Source organism: Lampetra planeri, chromosome 28 (genome assembly GCF_965212315.1).
Source record: "Lampetra planeri chromosome 28, kcLamPlan1.2.h2, whole genome shotgun sequence".
Lineage (NCBI taxonomy): Eukaryota > Metazoa > Chordata > Hyperoartia > Petromyzontiformes > Petromyzontidae > Lampetra > Lampetra planeri.
In genome coordinates, this window is record NC_136134.1 from 5,940,231 (window position 1) to 5,966,558 (window position 26,328).

The window sequence follows — 26,328 nt, forward strand, 5'->3', positions numbered from 1 at the left end:
ATATGACTTCAACATTACAAAAAATATGATTATATGAAGGTTGCCACATCATATATAGGCAGAGTAATATGCAATGCATTGTTTTTTCTTAACTTGTTAACCTTCCCCCATTGCAATGCTAATTATTTCATAATTTACAGTTGGGGCACTCATTGCATCTTCACTGGGGATTTAAATCCATTGCTCAAAAACAGTAAAAAAAATGACAAAACTACTTTTATGTTAATAAATTTCATTTATTCCCCCTTTTGAACGTAACACTTTGATATAAACAAATAAAATAGGCGTTATCAGTTTTCGTATAACTCTTGCACTAGTTAGTAGGCGATACCCATTGCAGTGGTAAAGGTGCAACCCTGCGATTGTTTATATTTACCAACGCTAGTGAAGGGCCTCCCCTGGAGGGGTGCTCTAGAGAGCCCTTCTAGAGGGTTCTTGGCCTGCTCTTCCACGTGGGGCAGGCACCTTAGAAGAGAGCGTGTAAATCCACACTTTACCCCACTATATGCGGATCTGCCAATCGACTAAATTCTGTGTACCCATTTATACTGCCCGGTGGGGACAGAAACGGTGGGAGTATTTAAGAAATGTACCCAATGTTTCCACTGCAGTGGCATTGTCTGGTAATGGGTGAAAGAAAATCTGGGGGGGGTCAGCAAAAAAGTATCATTTAAATACATTAGTATGTACTTGAATGATTAAAGTTGGATGAGGCTGTGATTAGTAAAGATTATTCATGTATAATCAAACATGCATTGTCCTATCTAAGCTCATAAGTGTGTGCAAATATTGTAACCTCCATCGATATCTTTGAACTTTTGTTTGTTGCCCTGTTCAGGACAAAGTGACCGACGGAAACTTTCGTGGCCCTAATTCCACGGGGCAAACGGCTGCTTCATGGTACAAAAACCCCACAAATCTGATTGGTCAGGACGTGGGCAGGCAACGAGATAAAAAGGGGTCTTTTGGAGTGTGGGACCGCATTGACCAGGTTGACATCAACGCTGAAGACGTTTCGATGGCTCGTATGCTGGCGATTGCTGCTATTGCGCTTGCAAGTGGTGAGTTGCATATTTCTACTTCAGGTTCAATCAACTGGTAATACATACACCGTGAACATTGAAAATCATAATCGGTTAGAGCACCACCTAACACTCCTGGCAGCATCATCAGCACTATACTAACCTGAAACACATTAAAGACATGATTGCAATTCTGATGGGTTTTCTGGCTGCATAGTATTTTGTTCAGTATGATGCCCGACGTTTCGCTTCACACGCAGTGAGCTTTTTCAGGAACTCAATTCAGTGGAGCGAAACGTCGGACATCACGCCGAACAACACTCGGTAGAATACAAAAGCCCATCAAAGAGCTAAACAGCAATTTGAAAAAACCTAAGCAATAGTAAATACAATTCATCAACACAGTGAAAGCATTAATATCACCGACAAATTGATTAAAACCACCTACTGCAATGTCCATTGAACATTTGCTACATTCGTGTTCACTATTTCATGACGATAGGTAAATAAAACTTGTTAAACTCATGGAAAAAATGAAAGCCATTGTTTCGAGCAATGCCGTTTTCACAATATCACGTGGAAGCAAACGCGCATTTAACACGTTGCTCCGGTTCATGGGCACGTCTGTGTGCTCACATGTCGTGTTTCGCAGTGTATTTTGCAAGTGGACAGGAGGTCGACAATCATAAACACAAGCGATCCAGCTGGAACTTTGCTTGGATGATCTACCGTGTCACGGGAAGAAATCCACTTGATTACAGTGGCTACGGCTGTCACTGTATTTTGGGAAGTGAAGGACACCCAGTCGATGCTGTGGACAGGTGAGTGTGTGCATTGTGTATTTTCCCCATGTGTCTTTTCCCATTTCCAGCCTAACCAGTCATCCAGCAGGTAGCCTTGAACTTTGGCTCAAGGAATTCCATCCAAACAGGTCGTGCAATTTGAGTAAAATTAGTTGAGATTTTCTTGGTGGAGGAACACAAGAGCTGTGTTTATATATATTCCAACCTGAGCATTCCACGTATAGTTAGGAATTTGGTGGGTTGAGTTATTCAGAAAATTTTCCACAATAAATAATTGTGGGATAGATATTAGGCATGTAATTAATAACAAAAAAAACTACATTTGTATCCCAATTCCCGTGTTAAGCTTACACCGTACATTTCGACCCCCAAATCATCCTTCGTGCATCGAAACTCATCAGATATCAGTAGCTAAGCAGGCTTGTTAGTACATGGTTGAGTGACCAGCAGGGATTGTCAGACGTTTGTAGGCTTGGGGCTTACAAGGTGCCTAGAAGATGGCAGGGTTGAATGTCACCACCTCTTGTGCTTTGTTGGTTTTCTGTGGGTATTTCTGGTCTCCTCCCACGTGCAAAACACTCGCCAATGTAACTGGCCAAACACCTCTCTCGGAAAAGAGTCTTGAGAAACAGTGAGGCTTTCCTAAGTAAATAATCATCATCATCATCATCAACTAACATAAAAACAATTAACGCCCACCATAATACACTTAATTTGTTTCGACGTATCAGGTTTAGAGTACATTGTTCGAATAATTGCAAAGCAAAACTGAGCATTAGTAACTCTGGCCGATGCCTGTCCGTACACAGGTGCTGTCAAGTTCACAACCGATGCTATGACGCCGCCTTCAGTATGGGGTGCGCACCGGATTTGGATTCTTATGAATTCAGCATTCGAGGAAAAGCCATAACCTGCAGTAAGTGACGGTCAAGCATTCTGTCTTTACACACATTTATCATACATCACATTTCATAACGATGGCTATTGTGCCGGTATTCAGCACACATCACTCGACACAATCATCAGTGATACTGCCCAAAATGAAGAACTTATTAATAGGCAATAGTTCAGCCAATACAAGGGCCCTCCTTCATAGCATATCAGGGCCATTGCCTGACATGTCGCCTATTATATAAAAATGACAGCTTTTATAGCGCCGTTCACAAAATCTCAAGGTGCTTCATATCGATGGCAATGGGGGGGGGGGGGGGGGGGCGTGTAAGGTGTGTCTAAGTTACGTAGAAAATTGAAGCGTTCTTGACGGACGTGTTGAGTTTTTTTGGTAATTTGTGAGCCACTGTCAAAGCAGCATCACACACACACACACAAATTTTATTGAACATTATTTTGACATTTACATGTGGTTAAAGCCGAATGTTAATATTGTCAATGGTAACTCATGTCTTGTTTTGTTCCCATATTTTAGGGAAGCAGGGATCACCATGTGAAACACTGGCATGCTCCTGTGACAAAGCTGCCGTGGAGTGTTTCGCAATTCACGACTTTGACGACAATTTCCAGAATTTCAAGAGAAACGGAGTTTGTGACAATTAGAAAACAGCCGTTTTATGAGGAGGGAATAAAGACACAACGTTCGCATTTTAAAGCACCTACGTTTACGTATGATCGGTGATGACCCGCAAAATAATATGAATTACGAGAAACCAAACGTTGGATGTAAAATGTGCCATTAAATTCGTTATTTAAATTATAAAACATGTTAACCAATTCAGTTTACTTAGAAATTAAGATTCAACCCATACAGACATGAAATTATGGATCAAAATATCCTTTGAGCTATACCGATCGCATCCTTAGGCTGTCATTCAGTTACGTGACTTAATTAATTAGTTGTCTAATTAAGTTAATCGTGAAGATCATATGTGTACTGCAGGTTGTGCTATTATTGGTGAAAATACTGTATAACTATGGTGCAGGACTGCAGTTGTGCTTTAGTGGTGAAATATAATTCCTGATGACTTGTGCTGAAGTGCATCAAGTTAAACAAAAAAATTTAATTTGAAAAAAATTCTATTGATAATGCGAGCTAAGATGATTACAACTGGTTATGGTGTTTGCACACTATATAATAAAGTGTTCAATGGAAGTTAAAGTATCACTCTTTCTATTTGATATGGATTTGAATTGAGTAGCAATTTCATATAAATCACTGGAGTAATATGACCTTGCCGATGACCAAATCACCAAAAATGGATGATAATCAGGATTGAGCCCACTAAATATTAAAAACTATTTAAAATTTAGTTTTAATCAGGTAAGACCCACTGAAATATTCTAGCTCTTTTTCAGAAGTGACCTAGCCACAAATGATCGCCCAACAAAGTGGCTTATCACGTGGAAATGTGTAGCGGCCAAATACTTTAAACGCACGCTGTTTCTAAATGTAGAGGGGAAAAAAACCAGGGGACCCGGAGAAAAATCCACACGACCACGGGGAGACCATCCAAACTCCAAATATCCAGCAGGCGTCAGGGTCGGGATCGAACCCACGAACCCTCCTGTATACCAGGCGACGCAGTAAACGTCCCGCCACCGTGGCACCCTTGGATGGATGGCCACCAGGGCTTACCAGGGGATGGTAAGGAAATGGCAGCGTTGACTATTGCACCCTCATTTCCAGGGGCTATCTCCGGGTTTGTTTCCACATAAAAAAAAACACTCATCAATGCAGGGCCCTGCATTGTGATGCTTTTGCAGACAATTAATTAGCATTACTATTATTATCATGGGACTTTTTTGTGTGCCAGTGTCAATGTATGTAAAATAAGAATAGGTTTTATCCTTTCTGGCAATAACACAGGTGTTAATATTTTCAAACGCCAAACTTGTGCAAGGAATAAAGTCTGCATTAACCACATGTACTTTGTGGTGAACATGCAAAACAAACATGCTCTAATAATATATGCATTGTCTTTAAAACTGATTGGCCTACACCAGACAGCCTTCTCTATGGCCTAGTCTCACCAGTGTCAGACCACAGAACGCCAAAAGCGAAGAGCACACAGACAAGGCACTATCATAGCACCTATAGCACCTATAGCATTACTATTATTGCTCATGAACATGTGAACGAAAATGTTCAAACATCACGTGTTATACGGTATTTATAGTGCGTTTGTGTTCGCGCTGCCAAAACTGATAGACATCATCAAAATGGGTGTCATGTGAAGTGGAAGAAAGACACCGACGTAACAATGCCACCTGGAATGAGCTCCTATTTATTTAGCATCTCTTTTTAGCACTTAAAGATTCAAGTTGACGTAAAAAAATTAACATTCCTTTATGATGTCTGCATGAAAGTTTTTTGGATGTATGACTGAAGCCTGATTTTCATTTCATGTTTCATAAAACGTGATATAGTATTTAATTAAAGGTCCCAGGATACAGCACACACTCATGCTCACTCTTATGGTACATTAACATTTGCTCAAACCAGTATATTAATGATGTCGCAATGTCACTTCTGAATGACTTTGGGCAGAACATTATCAAATGAGATAACATATTTCAGAATATTTCAGGTCGTATTTGTTAATGGCCTTGGTGGGAGTTCGTGCTGTTTTCAATCAACAATAGGCTTTATTAAGGAGGGTCATAATTGAATGGGATGTTTGTTTGGCTTTTTTTTGCTTATTAATTCCAGGTCTTATAACGCATATTCTATACGCATACAAATACCGTACAGAAATTATGGCGGTTACGCCTCTTATCTGCGTGGTTTGGTGGTGGATTGGATCTGTTTCCCGAACCGCCCTCGGGAGAGTGTTTCTCAAACTCTTCACGTTGGCGACCCCTGAATTGAAGTCATTTATCCACAACCCCGCAAGGTCACCATAAACACAGGAACGCATACAGCTAGACTCCACTAAACCATGGGGATGTTGGAGGTGATGGTGCGGGGGGACATCTCAAGTCAGTCAAATCATGGCACCACCTGGGTCTGTCCCGTGACCTCCTGCCAGCCGGCGTTCGACACTTCACGTGACCTTAAAGTGCACATAGCCTGGCACAAAGCACCATGGTGACGGCACCGCCACTTAGTGGTGAATGGCGGTTGTTGTTGGGGGTGCTACTCGCAGATGCTGAAATCTGCACTGGTAAAGTTCACGCTGGGGCGGTGTGGCCTGCGGATTTTAGTAGCTTATTTTTAGCTGCGAAATTTAGTTAATCGATGTGGAAAAAACGCGAATTACCGGAGAATGGCACATGACTATAGACTGGAAATTAAAAAAAACTTACCACATCCCTATGGCACAGTTTTATTGTCTTAAAGAAAACAATCCTTCTAAAATTCAGTTTAACACGTCGGCTTACTCAGATTGTAAATTTTATGTCTTTCCTCTCCAATACTCCCATGTGTGTCCTGGTAACGAATTGGCACATTCTGTTTACGTGTTGGGTGGTGGCGAGTTTAACAACACATTTATATATTTACGCGATCTAACCCAAAAAACCTGTATTATGGCTTTCTAAAACTGCTAAAACCTATAATCTGTTTAAATTTTACCAGATATGGCCCACTAAGTTAATAGCTCTTTTTCAGAAGCTACCTGACCATAAATGACAGCTTAACGAAGTGGCTTATCATGTGGAAATTTATAACAACCAAATGCTCGAAACGCATATTTCTAAATGTGCAAAGGAAAAACCACGTGACCACGGGGAGAACATGCAAACTATAAATATACAGTAGGCGTCAGGGTCTGGATGGAACCCACGACCTCCTATAAACCAGGCGAGGTAGTTAACATCTCGCCACCGTGGCGCCCCAATCAAGATAAAAACATTCCCAAAGCCTTAGAAAGCCACCACATCTCGCCAATGCTTTCTACCCTCCGTCATCAGTGTAATGTGCCGGGGTAGCAAGATCCACTCGGACGATGTAGCCACATCATCGTGCTGATGCAAGTGTAGAGGTGTAGTGGGTGACATCACGTCACGCGCGCCCTCGGAGAGAGTGGCGTCGCGAGACGTGACGTCAGGCGGGCCGTGGAGGACGATGACGTCATGCCCCACGGGGGTATTTAAAGGGAGACCCGGGATGGAACTGGGGGTCGTCGGGGGTAGGAGTGGGGACTCGGGGAGTTGATCCTCACACGAGGCTAGGGGAGCCTACTTCGCCCGACCGGCCGAGGTTGGTCGGGCGGACGGGCAACTTGGCATAAGCCCCTAAATAAACGTGGCGTGAGCCCCTAACAGCAACCTGCCTCGGAGCACGCCGTAAGCCCTGCAGTGAGCAAGCGCTATTCCTTTTTCACATCCGTCAACTTTAAATTTGTTTAATTAGCGATTTAGTGTGATTTTTGTGGGCTTTCTCTGTATTTATTTATTTATGACGCGTGCACGCCCATACCGAGTGGCACGCCTTCATTGGGAGTGAGGGGGACATTTTCTTTTGCGTTCAAAATGCTATAAAAAATACACTAAACGCTGAGGTAAATTCTTCACTGTGTGATGTCCCCCCCACCCCAATGCGTACAGTTACTACTATACAGTCGGTAGATGCTACCACTATAGGCCGTAGATATTACTGCAGAGCGGCCGGGGAGATCGTGGCTGGGGGGAGGGGGGGGTTAGGGGTAGCAGCCCAGCCTACCAAGGTGCCACATCGGCCAGCTGGACAATCTAGGCGAGGCTGGAGGCTCTGCACGGGACTAGGCCTCACCACGTCACTCTGTCAGGTGAGTACTTTGTGCTATAGAGTCAATAAATACTGCTATAGAGTCAGCATGTACCACTGTAGTGATAGCAGGTACCACCACAGTCGGTATACATTGCTGTAATTATAGCAGGTACCACCACAGTATGCACTGCTGCAGTGTAAGCAGGTACCACCATAGTATGCACTGCTGCAATCATAGCAGGTACCACCACAGTATGCACTGCTGTAATCATAGCAGGTACCACCACAGTATGCACTGCTGTAATCATAGCAGGTATCACCACACTCAGTACGCACTGCTGTTAGATTTTTAAGCGTAGTTTTGAAAAAAAATTTGGCCTGGGCAATGCCTGGTACTTCCCGCTGGTTAGCCATACAAAGAAGAAGAATGTGCCATTTGCAATGGCTTCGGAATGAATCTAGGTAGGCAAAGTCACACGAAGGGCTTTGTCCCTGACACATAAAGCAGCAATGACAATATCAATCATAGTTACAGCTGAAACTTTGTCTGAAGTCATAGATGCTTTTTATGGCAAACACATTAAGGGCCCTTCGTGCAACTTACTGCCACTCCGATGCGATGAATGAAGTCTGCTCTCGAGAGCCACCAAAAGACTATTTCGGCTTCCAAAATTAATACATTGCTCAACGCTTCGAACATCTGGCCGTCGATGGCTGGGTTTGGTGCTCGTTGAAGATTATTAGCAGTAATAAGACGGTGGCATCGGAAAAAAAAACACCACCACAATCACTATCATCGTTACAACTGTCACCATCGTCTTCATCAATATCAACATATAAATTATGAAAACCATCATCACAACAATTGTGAACATCATTCGTCATCGTGTATTCACAACTGTTTGAAGGTCTCACCATACAGTCGTGCAATGGCACAATCCCTCTCATTCCTGCGAACATTAACTCATCTCACCAATACTTAGGGCAGCGCATGGAGGTCGCGTGCCTACTGTGCAACAGTTGAGGGAATTGACGAAGGATAGAAAGCGTTGGCGAGGTGTGGTGGCTTCAAAGGCTTTGGGCATGATGACATTTTGATTGGGGTGCAATGGTGGCAAGATTTTAATTCCCTCGCCGAGGTCGAGGGTTCGATCCCGACGCTAATGCCTGTATATTTGGAGTTTGCACGCTCTCACCATGGTCACGTGTATTTTTCTCTGGGTCCTCTGGTTTTTCTCTCCACATTTAGAAAATACGTTTAAAGTATTCGGCTGCTATACAATTCCACGTGATAAGCCACTTCGTTGAGCTATCATATGTGGCGAGTGGGCCTTACCAGGCAAAAGAAAAAATTTAGATTTCTGGGTAAACCTTCTTATTCGCAAATAAATATAAATCAATAACGGCAATTCACTCGTTGATAATAGGGATACGAAGGATGTGGATTCTACTGTAGTTCAGTAAATATATAAATCTTTATGCATGGTGATCATCCTCTTGGGGAATGATATTAATTGCTCGTGTCATCCATGTGCAGCACAAGCGACTGAATGAACGCACAGCCGGAGACCAAGGCTGTACACGATGGGATAATGTGTGTGCTGTCTAGCAGCAGACACTCTAATAAAATAATAATCATTATCAATTCAGCAGCATCAATATAGCGCTGCGAATAGATTAATGAATATAATAAATGTACACTTTATATTAAGAACTACAAACTTCTCTGTGGTCCATTGGTTCCTTTAAATTAATCCATCACTAAGCCATTTTATTTTGAGTGTTTAAAGGGCAAGTTAATTACACATTTAAAATGTACGTTTTAGATTTATAAAAGCTGCTCTGAATGTCAGAACATTTTATCTAGCACTGAGAAAACAAAATAGTGTCAATCCTACACAAAGACCTCGCGATTAGACTTTTGTATAAACAGTGGGGAGCAAAACAGTGTTGCCACAATTTGACGGGATTTCTTTTAGTTCCCTAATCCTGATCAGTAATAAAATATCTTTTTACAATAGTGCTATTTTTGTTGCTGCTGTAAAACTCACGTAAAATATTTTCATTGAACAAAATGAATGATATCAAGGACATTATTTAACAAAAAACACGAACAAATCTGCAAGATATGCTCTCACCACGGTGATATTTGTCACTAACGTGGTGTTCAAAATGCAATAATTAAAATATTATCGCAGTATTCCCTTTTTATTACACGCTTTCATATAACTCACTGTCTGTTGTTGTATCCTCAAATCTTGGAACTCAATTTTAACCCACTTCCCTATGTGGTTTTGACTGCAAACTTGGTATACTTATGTCATACTGATGACAGTTCTATATTATATCATAAAAAAATATATATATTTTTTTAAACAATCTTTTTAATATGTTATGTTTCGGCTTAGGTCTAATTGTCCACGGTAAACTGACATTGGCTGTAATTGACCACGGTCCCTTACGTTATGGCAAGCTTCGGGGCCACTTCCTGGAGTCGTGGAGTTCTTCCATTACTAGTACATTTCATAAAAGCGTGTTTAATTTTTTTAATATTACTTATTATCTGTTTGTTAGCAGGTGATATCATTTGGAACCATATTTAAATATGTATCTCTCATATACACTTTTCACAAATTTGTAATTGTATTAACAGCATGATTTCACTTAACACTTTACTATAAAACGTAGAGTTATCGATGTTTTTGATAATCCTTTGCATGAGTAAGTGGACGATGGTCATAGAAGCGGTATTATCTGTTAATGGGTGATAGCTAAACTGTGAGAGGGTCAGTCGTAATGTGGTTATTTGAGTAGTTTGTACATGAATGATTAAATTTGGATTAACCTTTGATTAGAGAAGCTTGTCCATAAAAAAGATACTTCGTCGAATTTCAGGTCTGCTCGTAGGTGTGAGCAAACGATGTTCCTTTCATCTATATCCTCTTTGTTTCTTGTCTTGATCCAAAAAAGGTGACCCCACGGAAACTTCTGTGGCCCAAATCCTACAGGGCACAGAATAGGCTGCTTCATGGTGAAGGCCCAATTCTGATTGGACAGGGGATAGGCAGATAATGATATAAAAAGGGGACTTTGTAGTGTTGAGCACCAGACTGGTTTGGTCCTGCCCAAGAAGCAGAAATACAGGTGCTCAGAGGTGATCTACGGCTGCAATCAATTCTAAAGAAGGCGCAATGGCTCGAGTCCTGATAATCGCTGCTGTCGTGCTTGCAAGTGGTAAGATGCATATTTCCATCTACGTATAGTGTTTTCTATCTTTCGAGAACTTCAAAATCTCTCATGGAGTTTCCAATCCAACTTCTCCAAATTTTCCACCAACTGATCCATCTACCTCCTCTGTCCTTTGTCGTATGTTCCAGTTGACCCTCTTAGGCTATCTCCCAAATAATATTCTGCCCTTTTTGTAAGACTAAACTAAACAATTCCGAAGTGAACTGGCAAAAAATTATAGCTCATCGAAGTGGCTTATCATGTGGACATTCATAGCAGCCAAATACTCTAAACGAATATTTATATATGTGGAGCGAAAAACTGGAGGAGCCGGAGAAAAACCCACAATACCTTAGGGAGAGAGACACTAAAAATATACAGGCGTCCAGGTAAAACCCACGACCTCTTTCATACCAGGTGAGGGAATTAACATCTTGCTTCCATGGCACCCCAGTTTCAAAAACCAGTTTGTTCCATCCAATTATTATCTTAATCTCTTGTTCACATTTGCTATCTTCAATGATTGTGCTTCCAAGGTATTTAAATATGCGCACCTGCTCCAAGTTCCTCATGCAAGTATAATTTGATAGCAGGGGCTTTTTCTTCATCTCTTGCTTTTGCCTTCATTATTATGAATGTTGATATTCAGACCACGCTTTCTGATTAAATTATACATTATATCCATCACTTCTTGGCGATAAGCTGATATAATTCACAGCATGTTAAATCAGGGCATAATACGTCAGTTATACCATCACCAATCACTACTACCAGCAATATTACAACTATACAACCCTGAATAAAATATGCAAACTAAATATACCGCATTCACACGTCAATTTATGGTCAAGTTGCTTACTACTTGCAATACATTAACTTGAAATTGAGTATAACATGCATTTGAAAAGTAACTGCTCCAGTTATTGTACCCAACCATGTTTTTGTATTGTTTTTTGCAGTGATGCTTGCCAGAGGACAGGAAATTGAGCATAAGAGAGAAAAACGAGCCATCTGGAACTTTGCTTGGATGATCTGGAAAGTCGTGCGAATAAATCCGGCAGAGTACAGCGGCTACGGCTGTAACTGTTTATCAACCGGACATGGAAAACCAGTCGATGATGTGGACAGGTGATGTGCATTGTGCATTTTCCCATGAGCATAACAGTTCCGTTATACTTTCTTTCCGTCCTTTATTTCGGTTGCCGAACGAATACGTTACGTGGTCACACTCATTACACACCAAGTGCTTGCCACAAAGGAACCACAATACCTCGCTGATCTCGTCAAGAAGCATAAGACAGCATGCGATCTCCAGCCATCCTTGCAGTGGCTAGCCATCGTACAAAGATGGTCACTGCATTATGCGCTTTGAGATGCGCTTCTGCGGCCGTCTGGAATGCTCTTCCTTCAGATATTTAGGAAGCTACTGGCGCTGTGCACTTTGAAATCTAGATTGAAAACGAATTTCTTTCGAACTGCTTTGTGTGTTAGTTTGTTGTCCTTCCCCCGCACCTCTGATTAGCATCGTTCGGTTATGTACGATGCGCAATACGTCCAACACACAAACATACTTAACAGCCATCCAGCTAATGCAGTCAATATCCATTTGCAATTGTGGCTGTGTGTCTACACACAGGTGCTGTCAAGCTCACACCAAATGCTACGAGCAAGTCTACAAAATGAATTGCTCACCGGATTGGGACCCGTATTATTTCTCTCTCAGAGGAAAAGCCATACGCTGCAGTGAGTGACGCGTACGCATTTGTCTTTACATGCATGCAACACGCATGCTACATGCCGCATTACAACGTCGATAACAGTGGCCATTGCAATGGTATCCTTTGGCACGTACGCATACCTGTCAACCCCTTATCAGTGCCCTACCTTATTACAGACCAATTCAGACTACTGGTCACCCCGTTTCCTTATAAATCTCAACGTTCATCCTACAAAGTCCAATCACATGAAAGAAACACAAACAAATAGACAAATATATGATTTATTTAAACTAAATTTCCTTGTACAAGAATGCAGGTAAATCGTATAGGTAGACAGGTGTGTGCGTATGCGTTTGTTCTCTTTGGCATCTTTCAATATGGCTATGGCGAAGGGTTACTGACATTAATGGTTCCCATTAACTTCTCTTTGTTCTCTTGACACGTCAGCCCGTGGCGGACCGCCGTGCGACGTCCACACGTGCCTCTGCGACAAGGCTGCCGTGGAGTGCTTCGCTCGCAGCCACTTCAACCGACGCTACCGGAACTTCAACCGAAAGAGATATTGCAAAAAAGAAGACGACTAGGCACACCGGTTACGTTTAATGCAACCGCATTCACATATGAACAGTGACGTTCTCATGCAATATACGAGTTTAACCGAGACCAAAATGATAATGTAAAAAACATACATCTACAACAAATAATTTGGACAATTAATTTGACTTTTGAATCAAGATTGAAATCTGGACAAAATTTTCAAACGATAATTATTTACATGCTGTGTTGATAAAAGATACATCCTGGCTGTTTTCCTCGTTCGTGTGTTCAGTAACTAGTGGGTAATAACAAACAAAAAATGGGCTGTTGAAAACTATCTTGATCATATGTGACTGCAAAGGTGTAATTCTTTTGGTGATATACTCTAGTAATCTAGTTGTCAAACAAATTGTATGGTGATACCGCATTGGACAGTGGTGCAAAAAAGCACAATTAGCAAAAAACGCCTTCGTCAATAACACTGACTTTTAAAAAGTTTAGGCAATGTCTTTGGGCAATGGTCGTTCTTCAGAGAACATGTGCCATTTCCCAAACCATTGCCTATCACAGTACATTACTGTATACACTTTATTAAGACAGTTTTATTGTCAACCGTGTTCAGTTACCTTCTGGTGACGGTAAAACATACTTGCTGATTTCTTTTTCTTCCATGTCTCAATTTCAAATTTACAGCATTGTACATTTGGAAACGATGTTATTGACTGTGTGGGTTTCATGGTTGTGCTGTGAATGTCAAATACAATAAAGAGTTCTCAGCAAATGCTCGTGCGTATGACTTGGGTGAAAGTGAGTTGTGCAATGCATTTGAAGACCCTACAAATGATAACTGCGCAGAAGAGTCACACTAAAAAAAATCACACGGTAAAAACCCGCTCGATTGGAATCATCAACATCAGCCACAATCAATTTACTGCTGGGTGAAGGCCTTCACATGCCAAATCCATCTCTCATGATTCTGCGATGTAATAAGTACCTGCACATTACCTGATTTCATAATTTTGTTTCCCAAGTGGATTTCCAGCTCAGACACTTTGTGCTCCTTGGGCTGCCATTCCATTGTTATTATTTATTTTAGTTCAACTTTGATTCACGATATGTTGTGCATTAGCGATGATGAAATCGAGAAGGTGTTCTGTTCGTACTCAGTGATTCAGAGCACCTCCTACTCCTTCACCTGCCCAGGTGAATATTAGGAAGCCACTGGGAGAAAGGCACTCTTAAATCTGTATTTAAAAATCATTTCTTTAGAACTGCTTTATGTGAAAGAATTTCAACATACACATACGTTGAAAAATCTCATTCCATCATCGCTTACAATTTAACTCCACAGTACCATGGCCAACATTCGTTTGAGAGCTTGTATACCCTACAGAGTATTCCAATTATGATATAGTGATTATTAAGGTCAGGAGTGGTAAAAATATTTCAGCCTGTTTGGTTTATGCTGATTACAACTGATAACAACCTCTTTATAAGACAGTTCGTTAGTAGTTATGCTCATATAGGATTTTGAAAAGTCGATAAAAGGTTACATAACGTAAGCAATTAAAACTTATTCTGCTTTTCCATCACATCTTGATTGATTTGCTTAGAATTTCCGTGACCGATAATACACCCATTCCATACAGTCACTCTGCATAGTATCTATGGGTATTACTAAGAGGCTGTAAGAGCTGATGGCTCACACTGGCGTTCCACTGGCACATCTGAGCTGCACCAGCACAATGTTCCACACTCGAGGTGGCTTTCCACTGGCTATTCCATCCAGAAGCAAACCGTGAAACTCTGACCTCGCAATCCTTCTCAATGTGGATCGGGGGGGGGGGGTTTAGCAAGGCAAGGTTAATACATTTGCGGTGATTATTTTTCAAATCATCCATTGCATGTGGTGTCAGTGGCATGGCTGTGATTCTGCAGTGGGAAAAAAAACAAGCTGATGCCTCTTGAGTCACACTAGGCTGGCCCGATATTGCCCAGGATGGCTGTTGTGCAGTGGAGAAGAGCTATCAGTGGTCCAACAGAGGCATTAGCTCTCTGAGCAACAATGCCGATGAGGTGAAGACGGTGACGAGGACTCCGGCAGCACAACGGTTCCACTCCCAAACAACAGCCGCCAACCTTCGCTCGGGGTCCCCCTTTTATCCACCTAGCATGGCCCCTCTCCAGCTTCGCCACGCTCCCTTCTAGAACTCACTAGAAGGTTCCCGGGCTTTACTACACATCTCCTCTATCACCATTGCCTCGCGTTCCCTCTGCCCCCCTTGCCTCACATTATTTTTTCCCCGTCTCATGACCTCCTGCTGGCAGACAGGGCTACTACACCTGCAGATCTCTCTCTGTGCCAGCAACCTGTGCTATGTGACACATTCCCTATCACTACACATGTTAGAAATGTAGATTATGACAAACTTGAAAGTGTGTCAAAATGTCCATTAGATTACGTATTCACATTTTCCTGAAGTCAAAAATGTGTCAACATAAAGGATGAGCAACTACGGTGTTCATGGCAATTCCATGAAGCAAGAAAATATACACTGGGCCTTATTCTGTTTTTGACAAACAGACATGGCAATCACTGTACTTAAGGTTGGTGTATGAAATGTACTTTAATCATCCTTGCAGCTCTCAAATGTGGAAAGAAATGTTAGACAATGTTTTGGACAACATGCGGTACAAGGTGGAAACACATTAGAGAACTATGCAGCACATTACTAAGTAATCCAATGCAGTATTATTTTACCAGCCTTGTTATTGAGTTGAATATATACATATGTCTCGGCCTCGTTGTGTGCTGCATTGCACCACTATCTGAGTAGTTAACCTCGCATTCAATAAACTTTCAGAGCCAGGGTGAACATCCAACTCCGACGTATTTAATGAAAAGAATGAGGTAAAACTGATGGAAAAAAACAACACAAAACACAGCATCTGTTAATATTTGCAATATCGATACAATAAAGGAACAGAAGGATGCATCATAACATTGTCTTAGATAACATGAAACTCAACAATAGGTCATGGATGGACCAGGCACCTACATTAGCAATGAATAGCTATACAATAGAATAAGCTGCTGTGCACTCACCATACTGTAGCCTAAATGTACAGTGCTGCACATAACACAGAACTGTGGATGAGATACTTCTTCATCCTTGCTCTCAAGATCGCATTAAAGTTACATGGGTATAAGTCTGGCTCGACTTATCCAACTACAAGTAATATTCACAATAATGCAAGTGTCAGGCTTCGTTGTTAACTAGGCCTCATATTTATAATAACAAATTAACAGCATTATGAAGGCATTTACAGCATTATAACATCAATCCTAACATTATAACATCGTTCCCAGTATTATAAGAACATAAACGACCTTACAGACAATGCTTCTTAAAGTCCCACAATGAACAGATGCACCTGTCTTCACCGAGACGCTATTTGTGCCTCCATTTTGAACTCTGTGTAATGGCTGACACCCTGCCACATGGCTTAGAGAATCTTAAATCGTAACTTTCTGGTCACGGGACCAAACTCAACACCATATCAGGAGATTCCTGTGTACGCATACCCCCATACCTGCCATGAGGCAGAACAAAATATAGTGCGTGAATAAATGAATCTTAGTGACATACTTCAAATATTGATTCTGAAATTAGAAGAGTAGTTTGTACATGTGGATGATCATTACTTTAAGGCGAGCTTACTTTTCCATCATCACATCACCAGTGCCTCTTAACATCGGTGGTCATCTCTGGGTTGTTTTGACATAGACTAAAGAACTAAATCAAACCAAGAACTACAGTGTCAAAGAACTTCTACGTTGAGCAGTGGCCGCCCTTACCCATTGACATGTCACTGCCAATAACAACCACAAATTGTGCTTGTGCAGCGAAAACGATGCAAACGTTACAAACATTTTCACAAATTCCTGCTTTGTTCAAAGGTGTTTTCAGAAAATTCCATCATGCATCGCCACAGTAAGGCCTCTTCATCCATTTGGCTGGATCTGGACAAGTCGATCGAGTGGAGGTGTTGCAGTCCGTGTTTTGAGGATGGGCAGGGTGGGTTGGCAGGTGGGCGTATGCTGAGGGAGGGGCTACGATTGGGGATGGGAGGTGAATAAACAAGGTTTTTCAGAGTGTCTGGTAATCCAAACTTGGTCGGTCCAGCCTCTTGTTGTTGGTACCCCCATCTTGTCAGAGGTCATCTGCAGGTGGCATCGGTTCTCAAGTGGAGTTAATGATGGCCCGCGTGTTGTTGACTGCAGCTGTTGCGTTGATTGCAGGTGGTATATCGTCTCACTGTATGATAATGGAACAAAATAAACTCTCTTAAAAGTTATTTATATACTGCGTATGAATTTAAATGCTTGCAGATGAAAAAAATAAGTTTGACCTTTACTGTACACAGCATTATTTTAATTGCAACTTAGAATTTCTGCATTTGGGAATAACGTTTAAGGAAAGTGGCATGCCAACTCAATTCACTCATTGATAATAGGGATACGAGGGATGTGGATTGATTCTACTGTAGTTCAGTAAATATAGCAAACTTTATACATGGTGCCTCTCGGGGAATATTATCTTCACGAGCCTATAGCCCGTCCATGGACGGGTGTATGGCAGTAAATCTGAAACATTCAAGCGAAAAGCAGGCCGCGACGTGATATTCATTGCATCCACTCGTGTGCAATATGTAAGGACGCGGTGACACAGACTTATTTCATTTGAAGGTTATAATGCATTGTTCATCATGGCGTATTTTTTACTTGTCTCAATAGCTTTACGGAGATCGCGTGACGTCAGGGTTCTCCCTTTGAAGTGAGGGTTGTAAGTTGACGCTGAGGAGGGGGGAGGAGACGCCTCGCCCCCCATGTGGAGTGACGTCACCCTCTAATTATTAATGAGGGGGGGGGGTCCATTTGGTGGACGTCTTGATGATACGTGACTTTACCGAAAGACCCAAAGAAGATGTCACCTGTTAATGGTTATTAATGTGTAGGGCTGTTCGATGTGGAGTGACGTCACATGCTCATGATTATTAATGAGGGGGGTGCTCCATGTGGAGTGACGTCACCCGCTCATGAATATTAACGAGGGGGGTGCCCCATGCGGAGTGACGTCACCCAGTCATGATTATTAATGACAGGAGGGGGGGGGGGTCATGTGGAGGAGCCCACCTGTTCATGATAATTAATTAGGGGGTCTAGTCGCCGTGGAGTGACGTCACGCACGTTACACACAAACGTTATTGGCTCATTATATTAGTATTGCTCGTCTCATCCATGTGCAGCACAAGCTGTACACTACGGGATACTGTGTGTGTTGTCTAGCAGCAGCATAAACTCTTATAAAATAATAATTATCGTCATCAATTTAGCAGCATAAATATAGCACTGCGAATAGCTTAATGAATAGAATAAATGTACACTTTATATTAAGATCTACAAACTTCTCTGTGGTCCATTGATTACTTTAAAGTAATCCATCACTAAGCCATTTAATTTTGAGTGTTTAAAGGGCAAATTAATTACAGATTTAAAATGTACATTTTAGATTTATATAAGCTGCCCTGAATGTCAGAACATTTTATCTGAGAAAACAAAATAGTTTCAATCCTACACAAAGACCTCGCGATTAGACTTTTGTATAAACAGTGGGGAGCAAAACAGTGTGGCCACAATGTGACGGTATTTTTTTGGTTCCCTGATCCTCATCAGTAATACATTTTCTTTTTCAAATGGTGCTATTTTTTTGTTGCTGTAAAACTCAATCAATACGATTTTCATGCAAGAAAATTAATTATATTAAGGACATTATAAAAAAAAAACAGGACCAAATCTGCAAGTTATGCTCTCACCACGGTGATATTTGTCACTAACGTGATGTTCAAAATGCAATAATTCAAATATTATCGCAGTATTCCCTTTTTATTACACGCTTTCATATAACTCACTGTCTGTTGTTGTATCCTCAAATCTTGGAACTCAATTTTAACCCACTTCCCAATGTGGTTTTGACTGCAAACTTGGTATACTTATGTTATACTGATGACAGTACTATATTCTATCATAAAAATATATATTTTTAAACAATCTTTTAAATATGTTATGTTTCTGCTTAGGTCTAATTGTCCACGGTATAAACTGGCGTTGGCTGTAATTGACCACGGTCCCTTACGCTATGGCAAGCTTTGGGGCCACTTCCTGGAGTCGTGGAGTTCTTCCATTACTAGTACATCCCATAAACGCGTGTTTTAAAGAAGTTTTTTAAAAACATTACTTATTATCTGTTTGTTAGCAGGTGATATCGATTTGGAACGCTATTTAAATATGTATCTCTCCTATTAACTTTTCACAAATTTGTAATTGTATTAACAGCATGATTTAACTAAACACTTTACTATAAAACGAAGAGTTATTGATGTGATTTGATAATCCTTTGCATGAGTAAGTGGACGATGGTCATAGAAGCGGTATCATCTGTTAATGGGTGATAGCTAAACTGTGAGAGGGTCAGTCGTAATGTGGTTATTTGAGTAGTTTGTACGTGAATGATTAAATTTGGATTAACCTTTGTTTAGTGAAGTTGTCCAAAAATATATATATTTTGTCGAATCTCAGCTCGTAGGTGTGAGCAAACGATGTTCCTTTTATCTATATCCTCTTTGTTTCTTGCCTTGATCCAAAAAAGGTGACCCCACGGAAACTTCTGTGGCCCATACCCTACAGGGCACTGAATAGGCTGCTTCATGGTGAAGGCCCAATTCTGATTGGACAGGGGATAGGCAGATAATGATATAAAAAGGGGCCTTTTGGAGTGATGAGCACCAGACTGGTTTGGTCCTGCCCAAGAAGCAGAAATACAGGTGCTCAGAGGTGATCTACGGCTGCAATCAATTATCAAGAAGGTGCAATGGCTCGTGTCCTGTTAATCGCTGCTGTCGTGCTTGCAAGTGGTAAGTTACATATTTCCATCTCCGTATAGTGTTTTCTATCTTTCGAGAACATCAAAATCTCTCATGGAGTTTCCCATCTAACTTCTCCCATTTTCTCACCAACTGATCCATCCACCTCTGTCTTTCAATTTTCCCCTTGCAGAAGCACCTTTATCATATGTTCCAGTTGACCCTCTTAGGCTATCTCCCAAATAATCTTCTGCCCTTTTTGTAAGACTAAACAATTGTTTTTATCGGGTAGGGCCCACTGAGCTATATAGTTTTTTTCAGAAGTGACCTGGCCAAAAATGATAGCTCAAGGAAGTGGCTTATTACGTGGACATTTATAGCAGCCAAATACTCTAAACGAATATTTCTAGACGTGGAGTGAAAAACCGGAGGAGCCGGAGAAAAATCCACATTACCTTAGGGAGAGAGACACACTCCAAATATACAGGCGTCCAGGTAAAACCCACCACCTCCTTAATACCAATCGAGCGAGTTAACATCTCGCTACCATGGCACCCCAGTTTCAAATACCACTTTGTTCCATCCAATTATTCTCTTAAACTCTTGTTCACATTTGCTATATTTAATGATTGTGTTTCCAAGGTATTTAAATATGCGCACCTGCTCCAAGTTCCTCATGCAAGTATACTTTGATAGCAGGGGCTTTTTCTTAATCTCTTGTTTTTGCCTTCATTATTACAAATGTTGATATTCAGACCACGATTTCTGAATAAATTATACATTCTATCCATCAGTTCTTGGCGATAAGCTGATATAATTCACAGAATGTTAAATCAGGGCATAATACGTCAGTCATACCATCACCAATCACTACTACCAGCAGTATTACAACTATACAACCCCGAATAAAATACACAAACTAAATATATACCGCATTCACTTAAATTTATGCTCAAATTGCTTACTACTTGCAGTACATTATTTTTAAATTGAGTATAACATGCATTTGAAAACATCGCTGCTCCAGTTATTGTACACAACCATGTGTTTGTATTGTGTTTTGCAGTGTTGCTTGCCAGAGGACAGGAAATTGAGCATAAGAGAGAAAAACGAGCCATCTGGAACTTTGCTTGGATGATCTGGAAAGTCGTGGGAATAAATCCGGCAGAGTACAGCGGCTACGGCTGTAACTGTTTATCGACCGGTCATGGAAAACCAGTCGATGATGTGGACAGGTGATGTGCATTGTGCATTTTCCCATCAGCATAACAGTTCCGTTATACTCCCTTTCCATCCTTTTCTTCGGTTGCCGAACGAATACGTTACGAGGTCGCACTCATTACACACCAATTGCTTTCCACAAAATAATCACAAAACCTCGCTGACCTCGTCAAGGAGCATAACACAGCGTGAGAACTCCAGTCATCCTTGCAGTGGCTAGTCATCGAACAAAGACGGTCACTGCATTATGTGCTTTCAGATGCGCTTCTGGGGCCGTTTGGAATGCTCTTCCTTCAGATATTTAGGAAGCTACTGACACTGTGCACTTTGAAATCTAGATTGAAAACGAATTTCTTTCTTACTGCTTTATGTGTTTAATTTGTTGTCCTTCCCCCGCACCTCTGATTAGCATCGTACGGTTATATACGGTGCGAAAGACGTCCAACACATATACATGCTTAACACGGATCCAGCTAATGCAGTCAATATCCATTCGTAATTCTGGCTGTGTCTACAAACAGGTGCTGTCAAGCTCACACCAAATGCTACGAGCAAGTCTACAACATGAATTGCTCACCGGATTGGGACCCGTATTATTTTTCCATCATAGGAAAAGCCATACGCTGCAGTGAGTGACGCGGACGCATTTGTCATTACACGCATGCAACACGCATGCAACATGCCGCATTACAACGTCAATAACAGTGGCCATTGCTATCGTTTCCATTAGCACGTACGCATACCTATCAACCCTTTACCTTATTACAGACCAATTCAGACCTTATTGGTTACCCATGCCTTTATAAATCTCAACGTTCATCCTACAAAGTCCCATCACAAGGGAGAAACACAAACAAATAGACAAAATATGATTTATTTAAACTAAATTTCCTTGTACAAGAATGCGGGTATGGGTTGACAGGTGTGTGCGTATGCGTTTGTTTCTCTTTGGCATCTTTCAACGTGGCTATGGCGAAGGGTTACTGACATCAATGGTGCCCATTAACTTATCTTTGTTCTCTTGACACGTCAGCCCGTGGCGGACCGCCGTGCGACGTCCTCACGTGCCGCTGCGACAAGGCTGCCGTGGAGTGCTTCGCTCGCAGCCACTTCAACCGACGCTACCGGAACTTCAACCGAAAGAGATATTGCAAAAAAGAAGACGACTAGGCACACCGGTCATGTTTAATGCAACTGCATTCACATATGAACAGTGACGTTCCCATGCAATATACGAGTTTACCCGAGACCAAAAGGATAATGTAAAAAACATACATCTACAACAAATAATTGGACAATTTGACTTCTGAATCAAGATTGAAATCTGGACAAAATTTTCAAACGATAATTATTTACATGCTGTGTTGATAAAAGATACATCCTGGCTGTTTTCCTCGTTCGTGTGTTAAGTAACTAGTGGGTAATAACAAACTAAAAATGGGCTGTTGAAAACTATCTTGATCATATGTGACTGCAAAGGTGTAATTCTTTTGGTGATATACTCTAGTAATCCAGTTGTCAAACAAATTGTGTGGTGATACCGCATTGGACAGTGGTGCAAAAAAGCACAATTAGCAAAAAACGCCTTCGTCAATAACACTGACTTTTAAAAGTTTAGGCAATGTCTTTGGGCAATGGCCGTTCTGCAGAGAACACGTGCCATTTCTCAAACCATTGCCTATCACAGTACATTACTGTATACACTTTATTAAGGCAGTTTTATTGTCAACCGTGTTCAGTTACCTTCTGGTGACGGTAAAACATACTTGCTGATTTCTTTTTCTTCCATGTCTCAATTTCAAATTTACAGCATTGTACATTTGGAAACGATGTTATTGACGGTGTGGGCTTAATGGTTGTGCTGTGAATGTCAAATACAATAAAGAGTTCTCAGCAAATGCTCGTGCGTTTAACTTGGGTGAAAGTGAGTTGTGCAATGCATTTGAAGACCCTACAAATGATAACTGCGCAGAAGAGTCACACTAAAAAATATCACACGGTAAAAACCCGCTCGATTGGAATCATCAACATCAGCCACAATCAATTCACTGCTGGGTGAAGGCCTTCACATGCTAAATCCATCTCTCATGATTCTGCGATGTAATAAGTACCTGCACATTACCTGATTTCATAATTTTGTTTCCCAAGTGGATTTCCAGCTCAGACACTTTGTGCTCCTTGGGCTGCCATTCCATTGTTATTATTTATTTTAGTTCAACTTTGATTCACGATATGTTGTGCATTAGCGATGATGAAATCGAGAAGGTGTTCTGTTCGTACTCAGTGATTCAGAGCACCTCCTACTCCTTCACCTGCCCAGGTGAATATTAGGAAGCCACTGGGAGAAAGGCACTCTTAAATCTGGATTTAAAAATCATTTCTTTAGAACTGCTTTATGTGAAAGAATTTCAACATACACATACGTTGAAAAATCTCATTCCATCATCGCTTACAATTTAACTCCACAGTACCATGGCCAACATTCGTTTGAGAGCTTGTATACCTTACAGAGTATTCCAATTATGATATAGTGATTATTAAGGTCAGGAGTGGTAAAGATACTTCAGCCTGTTTGGTTTATGCTGATTACAACTGATAACAACCTCTTTATAAGACAGTTCGTTAGTAGTTATGCTCATATAGGATTTTGAAAAGTCGATAAAAGGTTACATAACGTAAGCAATTAAAACTTATTCTGCTTTTCCATCACATCTTGATTGATTTGCTTAGAATTTCCGTGACCGATAATACACCCATTCCATACAGTCACTCTGCATAGTATCCATGGGTATTACTAAGAGGCTGTAAGAGGTGATGGCTCACACTGGCGTTCCACTGGCACATCTGAGCTGCACCAGCACAAGGTTCCACACTAGAGGTGGCTTTCCACTGGCTATTTCATCCAGAAGCAAACCGTGAAACTCTGACCTCGCAACACTTCTCAATGTGGCTCGGGGGGGGGGGGGGGGGGTTAGCCAGGCAAGGTTAATACATTTGCGATGATTATTATTTTTAAAATCATCCATTGCATGTGATGTCAGTTGCACGGCTGTGGTTCTGCAGTGGAAAAAAAAAACAAGCTGATGCCTCTTGAGTCACACCAGGCTGGCCCGATATTGCCCAGGATGGCTGTTGTGCAGTGGAGAAGAGCTATCAGTGGTCCAACAGAGGCATTAGCTCTCTGAGCAACAATGCCGATGAGGTGAAGACGGTGACGAGGACTCCGGCAGCACAACGGTTCCACTCCCAAACAACAGCCGCCAACCTTCGCTCGGGGTCCCCCTTTTATCCACCTAGCATGGCCCCCCTCCAGCTTCGCCACGCTCCCTTCTAGAACTCACTAGAAGGTTCCCGGGCTTTACTACACATCTCCTCTATCACCATTGCCTCGCGTTCCCTCTGCCCCCCTTGCCTCACATTATTTTTTCCCCGTCTCATGACCTCCTGCTGGCAGACAGGGCTACTACACCTGCAGATCTCTCTCTGTGCCAGCAACCTGTGCTATGTGACACATTCCCTATCACTACACATGTTAGAAATGTAGATTATGACAAACTTGAAAGTTTGTCAAAATGTCCATTAGATTACGTATTCACATTTTCCTGAAATCAAAAATGTGTCAACAAAAAGGATGAGCAACTACGGTGTTCATGGCAATTCCATGAAGCAAGAAAATATACACTGGGCCTTATTCTGTTTTTGACAAACAGACATGGCAATCACTGTACTTAAGGTTGGTGTATGAAATGTACTTTAATCATCCTTGCAGCTCTCAAATGTGGAAAGAAATGTTAGACAATGTTTTGGACAACATGCGGTACAAGGTGGAAACACATTAGAGAACTATGCAGCACATTACTAAGTAATCCAATGCAGTATTATTTTACCAGCCTTGTTATTGAGTTGAATATATACATATGTCTCGGCCTCATTGTGTGCTGCATTGCACCACTATCTGAGTAGTTAACCTCGCATTCAATAAACTTTCAGAGCCAGGGTGAACATCCAACTCCGACGTATTTAATGAAAAGAATGAGGTAAAACTGATGGAAAAAAACAACACAAAACACAGCATCTGTTAATACTTGCAATATCGATACAATAAAGGAACAGAAGGAGCATCATAACATTGTCTTAGATAACATGAAACTCAACAATAGTTACATGGGTATAAGTCTGGCTCGACTTATCCAACTACAAGTAACATTCACAATAATGCAAGTGTCAGGCTTCGTTGTTAACTAGGCCTCATATTTATAATAACAAATTAACAGCATTATAAAGGCATTTACAGCATTATAACATCAATCCTAACATTATAACATCGTTCCCAGTATTATAAGAACATAAACGACCTTACAGACAATGCTTCTTAAAGTCCCACAATGAACAGATGCACCTGTCTTCACCGAGACGCTATTTGTGCCTCCATTTTGAACTCTGTGTAATGGCTGACACCCTGCTACATGGCTTAGAGAATCTTAAATCGCAACTTTCTGGTCACGTGACCAAACTCAACACCATATCAGGAAATTCCTGTGTACGCATACCCCCATACCTGCCATGAGGCAGAACAAAATATAGTGCGTGAATAAATGAATCTTAGTGACATACTTCAAATATTGATTCTGAAATTAGAAGAGTAGTTTGTACATGTGGATGATCATTACTTTAAGGCGAGCTTATTTTTCCAACATCACATCACCAGTGCCTCTTAACATCGGTGGTCATCTCTGGGTTGTTTTGACATAGACTAAAGAACTAAATCAAACCAAGAACTACAGTGTCAAAGAACTTCTACGTTGAACAGTGGCCGCCCTTACCCATTGACATGTCACTGCCAATAACAACCACAAATTGTGCTTGTGCAGCGAAAACGATGCAAACGTTACAAACATTTTCACAAATTCCTGCTTTGTTCAAAGGTGTTTTCAAAAAATTCCATCATGCATCGCCACAGTAAGGCCTCTTCATCCATTTGGCTGGATCTGGACAAGTCGATCGAGTGGAGGTGTTGCAGTCCGTGTTTTGAGGATGGGCAGGGTGGGTTGGCAGGTGGGCGTATGCTGAGGGAGGGGCTACGATTGGGGATGGGAGGTGAATAAACAAGGAGGTTTTTCAGAGTGTCTGGTAATCCAAACTTGGTCGGTCCAGCCTCTTGTTGTTGGTACCCCCATCTTGTCAGAGGTCATCTGCAGGTGGCATCGGTTCTCAAGTGGAGTTAATGATGG

General features: G+C 41.4%; 3 protein-coding genes across 3 annotated transcripts; all 3 read left to right on the forward strand.

Annotated features, from left to right (window-relative positions):
* The first annotated feature begins 956 nt into the window (after nt 1-956).
* On the forward strand, nt 957-3,932 carry LOC144728277 (phospholipase A2 A2-actitoxin-Cgg2a-like). Its single transcript, XM_078607586.1, has 4 exons — nt 957-1,061; nt 1,675-1,843; nt 2,635-2,741; nt 3,252-3,932. Exons 1-4 carry the CDS (start codon nt 1,019-1,021, stop codon nt 3,377-3,379), a joined length of 447 nt encoding a protein of 148 aa, XP_078463712.1. The 5' UTR covers nt 957-1,018; the 3' UTR covers nt 3,380-3,932.
* Nucleotides 3,933-10,372: 6,440 nt separating this feature from the next.
* LOC144728280 (phospholipase A2 A2-actitoxin-Cgg2a-like) lies at nt 10,373-13,440 on the forward strand. Its single transcript, XM_078607590.1, has 4 exons — nt 10,373-10,703; nt 11,657-11,825; nt 12,334-12,440; nt 12,863-13,440. The coding sequence occupies exons 1-4, from the start codon at nt 10,661-10,663 to the stop codon at nt 12,997-12,999; spliced, it is 456 nt and encodes a 151-aa protein (XP_078463716.1). The 5' UTR covers nt 10,373-10,660; the 3' UTR covers nt 13,000-13,440.
* Nucleotides 13,441-19,884: 6,444 nt separating this feature from the next.
* LOC144728278 (phospholipase A2 A2-actitoxin-Cgg2a-like) lies at nt 19,885-22,267 on the forward strand. Its single transcript, XM_078607587.1, has 4 exons — nt 19,885-19,927; nt 20,943-21,111; nt 21,619-21,725; nt 22,131-22,267. Exons 1-4 carry the CDS (start codon nt 19,885-19,887, stop codon nt 22,265-22,267), a joined length of 456 nt encoding a protein of 151 aa, XP_078463713.1.
* The last annotated feature ends 4,061 nt before the right edge of the window (nt 22,268-26,328 follow it).